Source organism: Bufo bufo, chromosome 4 (assembly GCF_905171765.1).
Source record: "Bufo bufo chromosome 4, aBufBuf1.1, whole genome shotgun sequence".
NCBI classification, from domain to species: domain Eukaryota; kingdom Metazoa; phylum Chordata; class Amphibia; order Anura; family Bufonidae; genus Bufo; species Bufo bufo.
Window position 1 is genome coordinate 268,441,861 of NC_053392.1, and position 16,704 is coordinate 268,458,564.

At 40.8% G+C, this 16,704-nt stretch overlaps 1 protein-coding gene across 1 annotated transcript in view; it reads right to left on the minus strand.

The window, feature by feature from the left end:
- BMP5 (bone morphogenetic protein 5) overlaps window positions 1–16,704 on the minus strand; it is a 267,627-nt gene that overhangs the window by 71,108 nt on the left and 179,815 nt on the right. Inside the window, 1 exon segment of the mRNA XM_040428576.1 lies at window positions 5,960–6,108. Within this exon segment, the coding sequence (XP_040284510.1) occupies window positions 5,960–6,108 (149 nt within the window).

Consider the following 16,704-nt stretch of genomic DNA (forward strand, 5'->3'; position numbering starts at 1 on the left):
TCAATGTTATCTTCGGTTTTGTGCATATATTTGTCAGTCTATAAAAGTGGCGTACTTCTCGGACAACATCGTTCCCAGCAGCGACCTGGGAGTCCAAGACGCATCCAGACATCCTCCCCATGCTGTTCCCGAACCATTTCAGTGGTGTCTTCATCAATTTCTGACCTTTTCCTGTGAACCAGACACCCTCCCCTCTTCAGATCAGGGGGTGCCTGGTTTAATGCTCGTGTTCTCCTATTGACTTCCATTGTGCTTGGGTGCTCTGTAGAGCACCCAACTCGAGCACTTTGGTGCTCGATCAACTCCTAATGGTCCCCCAAAAATGGTATCAACAAAAACATCTACTCTTCACACCAAAAACAAGCCATAAGTGTTCAAGGGACTTGATTAGAACACCAATCATGTTGAAGCAATTACACCAGTAAATTGGTAGAATTGGATTAATAAACATCTCCAATGTCCCTAGAATAATAAATCTCAACATCAAGGTACATACTCTATTAGACAGTAATGTTAATAAATGTCAATGAATAAAATAACACTTCAATCAGTGTGATATAGCTGGATTCTACAATACCTATGAAAATCTTCAGCAATCTAGTGCATATAATGTTTAATATCAAATCTTGAAAAAGTATACAAACCTCTCTTTAACTACTTCAACAGATTTACCCTCACAACATTGGCTATTGCTTGTATTACTCTCATTGGAATTCTATAAAACTGCAACCGCTAAATTGGATATGTTATTTTTTATTATCCACTTTTCTTAATTTCCATTCCACATTTTCAGATTGAACATTTTCTAAGAAACCACTTTTGATCTCAGTTTATTTTAATCTTGTCTGTATGTCATCTCACCTCCTTGTCTGGAAGAGCATCCGATCAAAATTATACAGTCTAGCTACTGTTTGGCATTACCCTGGTGGAAGCAGTCTAGGTGAATCATAGGACTAATGAAGGCTATTGTAATGTGCAACAGGCTTGGCAGTCAGAGAGAACATATGAAATGGCAGATCCATGCTGTAGTGGTTGTGAAATGTATCTGTACTGCATAATGCAGCAATGCCTCGACTCCCTCTCTTCTGACCTCTCTCTGTACTGAGACTGTTTCTATTAAAATGATAGATTGATCGCTGCATAATCCAGCAAGATTATAGTGGTATTAGGTCACTGGGGTTGAAATAAGGATATTATGCTAGAGAGCAAAGTATTGACAGTGTCCTGGCATTATTGCATATTTCATGTGATGTACCTGCTTATTTTTCATTAATATAGTTTAACTTACCGTATTTAACTTTTCAGCTAATAAGAAGCCATTAGATTGTAATAATACAGGGTATATAATGTGGGTGTTACAGGAAACACATACTGTACATTGTCTGCAATAATTTTGTAAATTCGTAAAAAGGAGCAGATAATATAAGGCAGAAAGTATGGATAACAGACCCTGTTGTCACAAGTGAGACCTGCCAATATTTATGTTATATATAATATGTTCAATTGTAAATAAAAAATAAATAAATAAAAAGTATCAAGTATCTGGAAATGTATCCTTTTTTTTTTTTGCTGGACTCTGCAGAGTTTGAAAACTGTAGTGCATTATGCTTCTGCATCCTTTTTTTCCCCAATGTGTGTGTTAAACATGGACACAAACATGATGTGAGCAGTCCCAAGTTATCGAAGCATTCACATTACTACTGGAAAGTAGAGGGGCCCCCCATAAAAAAAAACGAATCCAGTCCTGAGCATAAGGGCTCATGTGTTCGTTCCTTTTTTTTGTGGACTGTATGTTGAACCGTTCATTTCAATTGGTCCCGCAAAAAAAACGGACATTGCTCCGTGTGCATTCCATTTCCATATATCCGTATTTCTGTTCCGCAAAAAAACTGAACATGTCCTATTATTGTCCGCATAACGGACAAGAATAGTACTGTTATATTAGGGTCCAGCTGTTCCGTTCCGCAAAATATGGAATGCACACGGACATCATCCGTATGTTTTGCGGATCCGCTTTTTTGCAGACCGCAAAATTACAAACGTTCGTGTGCATGAGGCCTAGCACAAATTTGCATATTCTAAGATATTGTTCATGATAAGGATTGGATCAAGTTTGGCAGCTTGTACTGTGAAACCTTCATTATGATGATCAATATAGTCTCAGGGGTCAGTCCTCTACTGATAAAACATTGTTGACCTACCCTGGGAATAGTCCTGTAGCATCCATTTAAAGGAAATCTGTCACCAAAAATTGTATCTGCCTGTCAAAACCACTTAGTAACACATATGTTTTTTTTTTCTATCTGATTTTCTGATTACAACTTTTTAAAAATTCTATCGTGAGCGGCCATCTTTCGTGAGCTGTTCCTAACAGCATTTGCAGAGCATTAAAAAAAATGCTTTACAGCAATCCCATGGTCATAGACACAATGGTCAGGAGGGGACCTCATTGACTTCTATGGTAGAGTTCTCTAGGCATGTTCTGTGACCTGTGCAGATGTCATTGTACAAGGAAAGAATAGATAAGCTTTCACAACCACTGTCTTATCTATACACAGAGGTGATATCTCCTTATCATTACAGGCAGGTTTAGAATATATACAGTATGACTGCAGCAAAATGACCTGTACAGACCAAGAAGTGCACCTATTATTAGGCTTAGTGGCCAGGGCAAAAACTGCAGGATTTTATGTTTTTGTTTAAATATAGATATTGACATGAAAAATTAAAGATAACATCATCAAAAGATTCTTTTTTTTTTTAAATATGTGAAAATAAATGTGATTTAAACAATAGGTAATTTTCTGATGACACATTCCATTTAACATCTAATCAAAGTGGAAACCCATTAAAATGCTTATATAATATAGAAATAAGGAAACATACATAAAGCATATGATGGAAGAACTTGAACTGTTACATTTATATTATCTGTTACTAAGAGATTCTATCTGGAGTACCTCAAAGAAAATAAGCATTAAGGCCTCATGCACACTGCCGTTGGGGCGGCCATGGCCGTATTGCGTCCTGCAAACAGCGGGTTGGCAATCCACGGCCGCCGGCCGTGTGCACCCCTCATCACAGATGCCAGAACCCATTCACTTGAAGGGTACGCAATTCCGGAGATGCGGTACGGGAGTCACGGAACACCGGAAGCACTACGGAGGTGCCTCCGAGGTGTTTCTTTCCGTGCTCCCGCACCACAAAAAAATATGACATGTCATATTTTTTTGCATTGCGGACATACCACGGACCCATTCAAGTTGAATGGGTCCGGCCCGCTGCACGGATGTTGCTCGTGCATTGGGGACCGCAATTGCAACAGCGGCCGTGTGCATGAAGCCTCACACTGTATCAGCATGGCTTCATGAGAAATCACTCATTTCAAACTAATTAAATCAGTTTCTATGGCCAGGGGTGAGGTAAATGCATGTCAGGCTACTTTCAAACTGGCGTTTTGGCGTTTCCGTTTGTGAGATCCGTTCAGGGCTCTCACAAGCGGTCCAAAATGGATCAGTTTTTTCCCTAATGCATTCTGAATGCATTCAGTTTGGCCTCCGATCAGTCACCATTTTCCCTCTGGAAGCGGACATCAAAACGCTGCCTGCACCGATTTGCTGTCCACATGATGAAACTGAGCCAAACGGATACGTCCTGGTACACAATGTAAGTCAATGGGGTTCGGATCAGTTTTCTCTGACATAGTCTGGCACAATATAAAACAGATCCGTCTCCCATTGACTTTAAATGGAGTTCATGACGGATCCGTCTTGGTTATGTTATAGATAATACAAACGGATCCGTTCATGATAGATGCATGCGGTTGTATTATTGTAACGGATCCATTTTGCAGATCCATTACGGATCTGCCCAAAACGCGAGTGTGAAAGTAGCCTCACATATCTGGACTTCTCCAAAGCATTTGACACTGTACCACATAAAAGGTTAGTATATAAAATGAGAATGCTCGGACTGGGAGAAAAACGTCTGTAAGTGGGTAAGTAACTGGCTGAGGGATAGAAAACAGAGGGTGGGTTATTAACGGTACATACTCAGATTGGGTCACTGTTACTAGTGGAGTACCTCAAGGGTCAGTATTGGGCCCTATTCCTCTTCGATATATTAATGATCTTGTAGAAGGTTTGCACAATAAAATATACATTTTTGCAGATGACACTAAACTGTGTAAAGTAATTAACACTGAATAGGACAGTATACTACTACAGAGGATCTGGATAGATGGGAGGCTTGGGCAGAGAAGTGGCAGATGAGGTTTAACACTGACAAATGTAAGGCTATGCACATGGGAAGGAATAATGCAAGTCACCCGAACAAACTAAATGGTAAAACACTCGGGTAACACTGACATGGAAAAGGAATTTTGGTGGACAGCAAAGTGAACTGTAGAAACCAGTGTCAGGCAGCTGCTGCCAAGGCCAATAAGATATTGGGGTTGCATAAAAAGGGGCATAGATGCCCGTGATAAGAACATAGTCCTACCACTTTACAAATCGCTAGTCAGACCACACATGGAGTACTGTGTACAGTTCTGGGCTCCTGTAAATAAGGCAGACATAGCAGAGCTGGAGAAGGTCCAGAGAGGGCAACTAAAGTAATAACTGGAATGGTGGACTACAGTACCCTGAAAGATTATCAAAATTAGGGTTATTCACTTAGAAAAAAGACGACTAAGGTAAATATATCATGGGGTCAGTACAGAGATCTCTCCCATCATCTATTTATCCCCAGGACTGTTGACAAGGGGACATCACCCCCTTCCATATTGCACAAATACAGCACTATAGATAAAGCTAACCAAAAGGTCTATATACTGGATTTGAACATTCCAAATCAGAAGGGCATTATTTTGAATTCCACAGAAAGCTCGTGTACATAGCAATGCGTACACACATACATAAGTGTAGAAACATCTGGGCACCACATAACCAGCAGGCAGGTTAACGAGGCATGTTGCATTGCATAATGTATTATGGAGGGTATTCTCCACTTAAGGGCCTTGTTGTTTTTTGCGGTCCGTAAATTGCGGATCCGCAAAAAATGGATGCCGCCCGTGTGCCTTCCCGCAATTTGGGAACGGAACAGGAGGCCCATTATAGAAATGCCTATTCTGTCCGTAAAATTGATAATTTTGCGGGGGCCAACACGAACAGAACAACGGATGCCGACAGCACACAGAGTGCTGTCCGCATCTTTTGCGGACCCATTGAAATGAATAGTTCCTTATGCGGAACGCAGAAAACGGCCCGTATACGGAACGCAAATATATTCGTCTGAAACGAGCCCAAACCAAAACTTCTAGAGGTGACATATTGTCCATATACTGTAAATTCCCACTACAGCAGGCACATGGAGAGCCACTGTACAGGTTTAGTACACATAGCTTTCCACACATATGTGGTAATGAACCTATTAGGGATTGGTACCAGTAATGCCATTTTACCCAATTGATTTGGTAGAATCAGAAATTCTTCAGATTTGTTTGAGTAGTTTTTTAGAGAGACAGAAAGAGAGAGATTAACCCCATTTTTCTTGAGTCTTATGTTGATGTAATTTGTGGCATTGTACAGTAGATTGATACATTTGGTGCATCTTAAAAAATAACTTTAGTCTAGAAATGTTTTCATCCACCCCACTATTGGACTGAGATTGCGCCATTTTTTGGTTGATAAATCTATAGTACACTGACTCGTCTAGCTAATCCTGCCCACTTTTCCATCTACTTTTCAAAAGAGGCGAGAGTGGCTTAAAAATCATACAAAAGCACACATTTTTGTGCCAAAATGTGAGTCAGAAAATCAAACTATAGGACTTTTATAAATTCTCTCCTTGAAATTCTTGTAATCTTGTATTTATGCAGTTATTACTAGCAGAAGTACATAACTACAGTCAAACAATAGTACATGCTATCCTCATAAAAGTTTTACATAGAGCAACTTACCATCAGATGTTTCAACACATAGCTGTAAACCCAGATTGTTCTGTGGATTTATCACCCAGTGGTTACTGGTTACTGTAATATCAAACACTAGCCAGCCAACTTCATATGCGGGAACTCTTTGAGTGTCTAGTAAAAACAGGTCTGCATCCCTTGAAAAAATAAAATAAAATAAAATAAAACAATGAATAAAAGAGGAAATCATGTTCACTTTTTTTATTAACAATGGTGTCTCGCCTGTCTCATAATACAGAGCAGCAGTGATGGCCAGTTCGCAGTGTTCGACAGCGAACACATGTGGGCTGCCATCTTGACTCACTTGTCCGGCGATGCACAGGTAAGCCCTTACCTGTGCCTGTGTCGGGAGCCGGTCTGAAAACAAATGCGGTCACCGGGAGCAGGCAGTTCCGAGAACAGTCCGATGAAGGCCCCCGGCGGCTGTTCTCGGAACTGCCTGCTCCTGGTGACCGCATTTGATTTCAGACCTTCAAAAGAAACCTGAAAACCCACCTCTTCAGACAAGCCTACAACCCGTGACCCTGCTGCCTCTATACCGCCATGACCAACTTAACCCGCACCTACTGTGTCCTTCTCCCATACCATGTGGATTGTAAGCCCTCACGGGCAGGGCCCTCTCTCCTTCTGTACCAGTTTGTAACTCGTCTTGTTCCTGCTTAGTGCAATTGTCTGTATTATGTATGTGCACCCCTTATCATATGTACAAGCGCTATGGAATGAATGGCGCTTTAATAATAAATAATAATAATAATAATAATGTGTGCACGCCATAAAATGAGTACAGAGAGGCCTAATAAGGAAGCACAGGCCATGGCCTGCAGTAGGATGAGCAATGTGGGGCGCACTGCGGTCAGGCCCACTGCTGGAGGGCAGAGGAGGGTACATGGGCCCAGACAGTCAGCATAGGAACAGAAGGAGCACAATAAGTGAACTGGGTACCCATGGGGAGGAGGACAGCGGAGAAGGCACAGGCTGCTAGTGCAGCAAGAGCTATACAACATGCTGAAAAAATACATTTTTTGTGTTAGGAACTAGAAGAGTTTTTATTTGGTTACGTGGACTTAATCTAGGGTTAATTCATTTTGTTGCATCTACCCAGCAGTACTCGATAAGTGTGTACCAGCAAAATTGTGACTGTAGCATTGACCATAAGGATATGTTCCCATGTGGCAGATTTTTTGCAGAAATATCTAAAAACTGTCCGATTTACTTAAATGGGGTCTGCTAATATATTTGCATATGTGTGGAACAAACTTTCAGTTGCAGAAATTTTTAAAATATGTTGCATTTAAATACACCCTAATGCAACTAATGTAAGTGAGGAACAGGAGAGATAAGTAAGGCAAATGCATCAAATACCACAATGCAAAACTTAAAATATTCACTCCTGGTAAAAAATAAAAATGAATCCCTTGGTCAGAGTCATGGAGCTATACATGCTCCTGAAGTTTCCTTCACCTAAATTGTGCCATTACAGAGATCCCCTGCTGTCTCCTTCTTGGCTCAGCTGAAGCCTGTGCTGCCATAAAGACAGAGCAGCACTGACCTGAGTCATCGCATAGTCAGTATTAAACCTGCACACAACCGTATCCATTTTTTGCGATCCGCCAATCTCTGAGTGTATGCCACCATTTTATTTCTTTATCATTGTCATTATCATTATCTGCAAAACGGATGAAGATGTGGATATAGACAGCACACGGTCTGTAGTCCGCATCTTTTGCAGCCCCAATGAAATGAATACATCCGCATCCAATCTACAAAATATGTGGATCCGATACAGACAGAAACTACGGTCATGTGCATGAGGCCTCACAAACGTCCTTTGCTGGAGACCAGACACCAGTGATGATGGATACAGTTAAGATGTAAAATTACCTTAGGTTTACGTCTCAGGCTCCATGACACACAATTTATAACTCCAATTTTACATTTCAGTACTCTGGGAGGGTCTTAGTTTTGTGCACCCGCCCACTGATACCTATGTACTGAGAGGTAATTGCTTTTGCTTTGCACCAGACTCAGTTTTATTGCCTTGAAGTCATGGAGTCATTGAGGTAGCAGTCACCTGATGCTGCAATGTGGAAATTTATTTATATCTATCTATCTATATATAACAGGAAAATAAAAGGGAGCAGAAAGCCTGAACAATGTAAAATTAGGGAACATATATACATACAAAATGATCAGTGATTTTTCATTTTTGACTGGATTGGTCCTTTAACCTTTTCATGACTGGGCCTGAAAAGTCCTTAATAACCAGGCATTTTCTCGTGATTTAGTGCACGCGTTGGTTTCGCAACTCTAACTTTTTTATTTCTTGGACTACCAAAATTATTTTTGCGATTTTTTTTTTTACGTGACATCTATGGCTTTTTATTAATATGCTTTTTAGCGATATTTTTTCCTTATTTAGGTTTAATTTGGGGAAAACTGCAAACATTTTTTAAAAGCATTTTTTTTTTATTATTGCTTTTATATTTTTTAAATATACAAACTGAAAAAAAAAATTATTGTAATGAGTTCGCAATTTTGCCTAATTTTTATATACAGTATAATATTTATATTTTCAGTTGCACTATGGCGACGGTTTCCATTTTTCTTTTGTTTCTATTTTTTATTATTTTTTACATTTATTTTTGGTATATATGTCCCCCAAAAGGTCATTAAAAGACCTCTGGGGGACACTGACAAAAAATGCTTTGCCCTATTTCCACTGCAATTGCTGTAATTGAGGCATCCACAGGAACCCCAGTTACAGGGGGGAACAGCCACCTGTGGGGGCACTGCACACAGGCAGAGCAGATATGCTGTGGCCCCGAGGCACCAGACAATCACATTATTGTCAGGTCTGCCACCACTATTTACTGCATAGTGCTTATTGAGCACTTTGCATCTGGAACAAGAGAAGGCAGAAGTTGTAATAAATCATTTCTATGTTCTCACCAGCCAGGACACGGCCTGTTCCTGCTAGATTGAAGGAGCAGGAGCTTTAATTCAAGTGTATTATGGCAGTGGCATCTTTTGTAATCCTAAAAGTAAGCAGTTTATATAACTAGAATAAAGTTAAAGACAAACTTCTCACCGATATTATTGTGGTTTTAAATGACTAAGATCCACTTGGCATGCAGAGTTCAAACATTAGTGGCTCTCAATGAGATTAACTGCATTTAAAAGGGAATCTGTTGGGAGTTTCATGCTATGCGAGCCATGACAGTGTCAAATCCACAAGTTTTCCGGTTGCAAAAAACTATTTCAGAGTCAACATAAAAAAGAGAAACGGGAGTAGGGAGAGGAGTCACTGGGACAGTTCTCAACGGCTTCTCTGCCTGGGTTGGGTTGATTGATTGATTGATTGATACAGGTTTGTATGCAAATAATGTCTACCAGCTGTCTAAGCAATTTCAATTTTTTTTTTATTAATAAGTTCAAAATTTGTTCAGAAAATAGGAAGATATGCATAGCTGAAATGGGTTCTCTAAGATACTATTTTGCCGTGGAAAATATTTGATCCCTGTCAGATAATGTCTATTACTACACAATTGATATCAAGTTGAAATTGCTAAATAGTTTAAATGTGAACATATTTTAATAATCAGGTGGATCTAACTTCAGTTTCTATGAATTGTAAAAGGATACCGGGTCTTATGGAGGCAATATGGATGTTACAATGCAACCACAATACGCTGAATGATGCCTCAAGGAACAAATCTGTTGAATACCGAACTTATTCATGTGAAAAGGAGACAACCCCCTTAATTCAGCACCAGACTGCACCACCTTTAACAGATATAGCTGCAACCAAACTCAACTAAAATTTTATCTCAGTCTTTCGCATCTGTTGAGGGATTCTAGCCCTTTCATTTTGGCAGGTTTTATGCATAAACTTCTAGGTTTTATGAACTACTTATTTCAGTTTCTGTCATAATATCTCATTAAGTCAAGGCTTCAAGTAGACACAATCCAAAACCTTCAAATAAAAACACAATTTTGTTATTCCTGTACCAGTCCAGTAAAGATTTTCATATGTCATTGTCAACTTACAGACAGATATACATTCTTTCTCTTCAAATAGTATGATGCATTAGGATATATTGCCCAATTAGGGCCAAAGTGAGGAGTTACTCCAAATAGTGGCTTTATTTGGTGGTGGACTCATTAAGCTATGTATAACATGGTTGCCAAGTCATTTGTGGTGACCAGATGATCACTGAGGTGGGCTCATTCTAGGTTCATCCAGCCTGCCAATAAATTTCTAAACAGAAATGTATTCTATTTTCAATAGAATAATAGTGTTTATAATTTCTCTAAGCAAATATCTACATTATGACACTAGTACCGCTGCATTTTCCTTCTTGCATAAGGTTGATATTTGGATTGTTGCATTGTCTGTACACTACACCTTGGGGGATCTGTGTTGTGTTTGAGTTTCACTTCTGTAACAAAAAATTGGTTATACCAGCCAAACCAGAGAAACCCACCTGTATACAGCATTGTTTCAGGGTTCATGTTCCTAATCAGTACAAAGCAGGGTACTAGTTGGCTGGATGAGAGGTCATAGATGAAGCTTAGGAATGGGGGTACTGTTTCTCAGACAGCTGTGTATAGAGACATATTTTTTTTTAGGCAATGCAAAACAGCTTTTACCAACAAACCCAAATTCAATGTGTAGATAGACCTGAAAACCAAAATGAACCAAATTTTTGTCATAGTTTGCATAGTGGCTACGTTGTAATAAACGCAGTGGTGGATAATAAAAGACTGACACGCTGCCCAAGTATACTGTGCTCTAAGGCTGCTCCTCCTATTTTAAGTGGAACAGTAACCACAGTTAGATATCTTACAATGGTTTTTGGTCCTTTTGTGTCATATATTTATTCAATTTATGCAGCCTCTCTCTACACATCTCTCATCTTTACATAAGTTAAGCTGGCCATACACTTTAGCTGACTGCTATCCATCTCACTCCCCTAGTACACAGGCCTGCTCAGCATGACCAAGAATACATGCAATCTTAACCCTTTCATCCCCAAAGAATTTTCCATTTTTGTGTTTATGATTTTTTTTACTCCCTGTCTTAACGGATCCATAACTTTTTTATTTTTCTGTTCACATAGCTGTATGATATCTTGTTTTCTTGTGGGACATGTTGTACTTTCTAATTGCATCATTTAATATTGAATTCTATGTAGTGGGAAGCTGTAAAAAAAAATGCAAATGGGGTGGAATTGGAAAAAAATGCAATTCCACTGCAGTTTTATGGGTTTTGTTTTAACTGTGTTTCCTGTGCAGTAAAACTGTTACCTTCATTCTCTGGGTCAGTATGATTACAAATATACCTTGTTTATATAGTTTTTCTTGTGTTTTATTACTGAATAAAAAACTTTGGAAAATAGTAGATAGTAGACCACAGATGGTATGATAGTAAAGCAAAAATTTGCATTTATCGGTGATCAAGATGAAATTGGCATATTCAGTTAGTATATTCTGTATCTACAGCCAGCTTTACTTCGGGAATGAAACTTGTATGCTTTCTTGTCTTTGTTTAGAGTACTGCACTCTGAGGTTGGATTAGCAATTTGACATCACATGGGGATAAATAACTTTAACATTAGGAATATATTCATATTTATTGCATCCTTTGGAACAAATAACTATAGTGCATCATTGTTTAGAAGGTCATTGATTATATAGCATTATTAAATCTACATCTGTTTATTTCTATGGAAAATTTAAATCCACTATCAAATAAATATTTGTTAGAAATAGAAAAATCTTCCCTATCTTTAATACTATGTTCATTTTTTACATACGAGTCTAAACCTTACTGTAATTACACATGTATATACTGCCAAGTCCCCCTCCTTCTGTCCAGTTCCATTAACAGCTGCATTTTAGCATTTTAGTAAAACACTCTAAACATGACCTGGACCTGGGAAGAGACATTCCCATCATTATTAAATAAAAAAAAAAAAATGTAAAAAAAATTAAATGTAAGCATATTTTCCAGATGATAAAAAAAGTAAATAAAGTTTGAGGATTCAGTTGTATGGACTAGTGATAAGCGAATCGAAGCTGACGAAGTGGAATTCGATCCGAATTTCAGGAAAAATTCGATTTGCAACGAATGCGAATTTCCTTTCGCTTCGTGGTAACGAATCGCAATTTTCCTAAAATGGCGGCTACACGTGTCAGGACGGAGAACATGGAGCAAGGAACTCTGGGGATGGCGGGATTCACCCAGAATGACATGCCTGCATGCAGCCAATCAGCAGCCAGCCAGTCCTGTGATGTCACAGCCCTATAAATACGGCAGCCATTTTAGATTCTTCAATTTTCCAGCGTTCAGAGTGCATGGACAGACGTGTGAAGGTGCTAGGAACAGCAATTGGAAAAACCTCATTTTGGAAACAAAATACAGAAAAAAACGATTTATAAGTGAAGGGAAAGGATAGGGAGGAATCATTTTACAGCAACTTAGTGCAGGGAGAGATGTCAGAGGGCGCTAGGGACATTAATAGGAAAGCGATTTACAAGTGCAGGGAAAGATTATTTGGGGATCCAAATAGCCACTAGACAGCTCTGTCATTCCAGCTATTTGTTAATGGGCTGCAAGTGTTATGTTGAAAAAGCCTTTAGTGGCTTATATCTTAGTATCTTTAGCATTTTATATCAGTACTCTAGTGACGATCGGGCATGCTCTGCCGAACACCGAGTACCACATGGGCTCGAGGCGCAATGCTTGAGTCTCCTCCTGTGACATCCAGTGTACTTTTTTCATACACGTTATCCGCTGCGGACAGTGACATTAGCTGTGCCACATCTCCAGTGTAAAGTGTGCACATCCAAAAAATATCTGTGACATCCAGTGAACATTTTTTTCAATAGACGGTGTCCGCTTCTGACAGTGACATTACCAGTGCCACATCTCCAGTGTAAAGTGTGCGCATCCAAAAAATATCTGTGACATCCAGTGGTACTTTTTCAATAGCTGGAGTCCGCTGCGGGACAGTGAGATTAGCTGCGCCACATCTCCAGTGTAAAGTGTGCACATCCAAAAAATATCTGTGACATCCAGTGTACTTTTTAAATAGACAGTTTTCCACTGCCGACAGTGAGATTAGCTGCTGCCACATCTCCAGTGTAAAGTGTGCGCATCCAAAAAATATCTGTGACAACCAGTGTACTTTTTCAATAAATGTTGTCCGCTTATGACAGTGACATTACCATTACCAAATCCTACGCTAATGTACGTGTGACATTCTTTCAAGCATATATCACATTTAAAATGAAGAAGGCGAGCAGTAAGGGACGGTAGAAGTGGCCGTGATGCTGATGGTGGATACAGAGGCCGTGGCCCTGGGCGATTTGAAACTGTGCCTGCTGCCAGAGTACAAGAAACACACTCACCCACGATACCTAGCTTCATGTTCCAGTTTGCAGGGCAAAGGCGCAGGACATCACTCTCAAAGTCACATCAGTGCGACCAGGTGGTCAGTTGGATTGCAGCAGATAATGATTCCAGTCGGTTAAGCACCACCCATTCTTCCACAAAGTCCAGTCTCAGTAGCCAAGAGTCTGGTCAACAGAATCCTCGCCCTTAATCTCCTTCCACCCACCATGGAGAGTCTTTGCAAAACAAGTGATCCCACACTTGGATATTCTGAGGAGCTCTTTTCATCACCATTCCATATTTGGGCCTCTCATAAAGCCCCGCTTGATGAGGAACATGAGGAAATCTTGAGCCCCTGATTCCCAATCTCTTGAGCATCCACAGTCAGAAGAATATGGCGGTGGGGAATGGCAATTAGTGTTTCACGAGGTGGATGATGATGATGAGACACAGTTGCCAATACATCAACGGCAATTAGTGTCTCAAGAGGTTGATGATGAGGATGAGACACAGTTGTCAATAAGTGAGGTTCTTGTTAGGTCAACAAGTCAGGAGGATGACCAGAGTGAGGAAGTGGAAGAGGAGGTGGTGGACGTCGAAGTCACTGACCCAACATGGGAGGGTGGCAAGCCGAGCGAGGACAGCAGTACAGAGGGGGAGGGAGCAGCACCGCAACAGGCTGGAAGAGGCATGGGGTGGCAAAAGGGAGAAGGCGGGGCCACAACAAACAGGCCCGCAACTGTTCCACGGAGCACTCCCTTGCGGAAAATCTCCTTTGCCAAGAGGTAGCTGTTCCGCAGTCTGCCGCTTTTTTGAGGAAAGTTGCGGACCAATAAAAGAATTGTAATTTGCCACCTTTGCCATAAAAAAATGAGCAGGGGGCGTGAACACTAGCAACCTCACCACCACCAGCATGATCCGCCACATGGCATCAAATCACCGTAATAGGTGGGCCGAACGCCTGGGTCTGCGGGTCACACCACTGCCTTCTCTTCCCCTGTGTTACGTGCTGGCCAATCCCCTGTCCAAGACGTAGGCCCGATGCCTCCCGCCCTGCACCTGGACCTTCACAAGCACCATCAGGGACCACATCCACTTCCATGTCCCAGTGCAGCATACAAATGTCCTTACCCCAGGCATTTGAACGCAAGCGCAAATACCCAGCCACCTACCCACAGGCCATAGCACTAAATGCGCAGCTTTCCAAATTGCTGGCCCTGGAAATGTTGCCATTTAGGCCTTTGTGGACACATAGGCCTTCCACAGCTTGATGTTGGCGGCCGTCCCACGTGCACAGTCCCCAGCCGCCACAATTTTTCAAGGTGTGCCATGCCCCGCCTACACCAACATGTGTCCCATAATATCACACATGCCCTGACCAATGCAGTTACTGGGAAGGTCTACTTAACCAATGACACATGGACAAGTGCTTTTGGCCAGGGACGCTACATTTCTCTGATGGCACACTGGGTGAATGCCGGGAGCGAGTCGTACCCTGGGATGGCACAGTTGTTACTGACGCCAAGGATTGCGGGCCCTACGTCGATCAGGGTTTCCGCCTGCACCTACTTTACTGGCTCCAACGCCCACTTCTTCTCCTCCCCCACTTCCACCTCCGAATTATCCGCGTGCAGCACCAGTCAGTCATCAGTCGGTAGCTGGAAGCAATATAGCACTGCAGTGGGGAAGCGGAAAAAGGGGATAAGAGACCAGACTGAGCAGTGGCTCTCACCACTCAACCTAGAACCAGGCATGGTTGTGTCTGATAATGGCAGTAACTTGGTGGTGGCTTTGGAGCTCGGCAAGCTCAGACACATCCCATGCCTAGCCCACGTATTAAACTTAGAGGTTCAGCGGTTTCTCAAAACCTACCCCATTTTGCCTGAGCTACTGGTGAAGGGTGCGCAGTTTTAGTCGGTCTGTCACCGCTATAGCAGCACTTGAAATTGCCAGATGTTGGTGCGACGTGAGCACACGCTGGAACTCCACGTTCCCTATGTTGGGTTAGGCTTTGTGAGCCGCAGAGGGCAGGTAGTGGAAGACCAACATGGTCGTCATCTTTCCAGTCAGCTTTCACTCTCCACAAGTGAAGAGCGGGGCATGGATGTCTAACCTCTGTGAGATTTATACGAAATTTTGAGGAATCAAAACAGATGGTCAGCGGCGATAACACTATTATCAGCGTAACATCCCACTTCTGTGTCTATTCAAATGCTTGCTGCTCACAATTAATGACGACGCTTTTACATGTGAAAGAAGTGGAAATCGGGGAAGACATTACACAGGTTGATAGCCAGACCACCCTCAGTTCGTCTTCTCAGCGCGAATTGGACATTGAAGAGGAGGAGGAGGAGGAGCAGGAGGCGGTTGCCTCCGCTACAGAGTGTAGTAGCCATGGAAGTTTTAATTCCATCTGTTCAGCATGGGTGGGCAAAAGAGGAGGAAGATGATGAGGAGATTGAGAGTGATCCTCCTGATGACTAGTGATGAGCGGGAGGTGCCATATTCGATTTCGCGATATTTCGCGAATATTCGCATGAATATTCGTGTTATATTCGTCGAAATCGAATATTCGCAATTATTCCAATTATCGCGAAATTATTTTTTTGCATATTGCGAAAATTTATCTTGATAGTATAAGGCAACGTTCCTATGCTATGACTATGGCTAGGCTAATATGTGTATTTTACGAAATTTCGTAATATTGCTCTAACTTAGTCTCTTAGAATATTACGAATATTCTAAAAGACGAAGTTAGAGCAATATTAAGAACATTTGCAAAAGTCGAAATTGCGATGCGAGTAATATAACACGAAATAGTCGCATGAAGATTTAAACTTAGCACTGCTATATTCCATATTCTAGCCTAATATGGAATATAGCTGTGCTAAGTTAGCACATGCGACTATTTCGTGTTATATTACTCGCATCGCAATTTCGACTTTTGCAAATGTTCTTAATATTGCTCTAACTTCGTCTTTTAGAATATTCGTAATATTCTAAAAGACGAAGTTAGAGAAATATTACGAAATTTCGTAAAATACACATAGATTGTATTTAAGCTAATATACTGCTATAGTAATAATTTTTAATAGTGTACATATTTTACAAAACTTAAGTTCAGAAGAGGCAAAAAAAAATTACAGGAAAAAAAAGGGATTATAGCACTATATTAGCTAAATTACAATCTATATGTGTATTTTACGAAATTTCGTAATATTGCTCTAACTTCGTCTTTTTGAATATTCGTAATATTCTAAGAGACGAAGTTAGAGCAATATTACGAAATTTCTAAAAGACGAAGTTAGAGCAATATTAAGAACATTTGAAAAAGTCG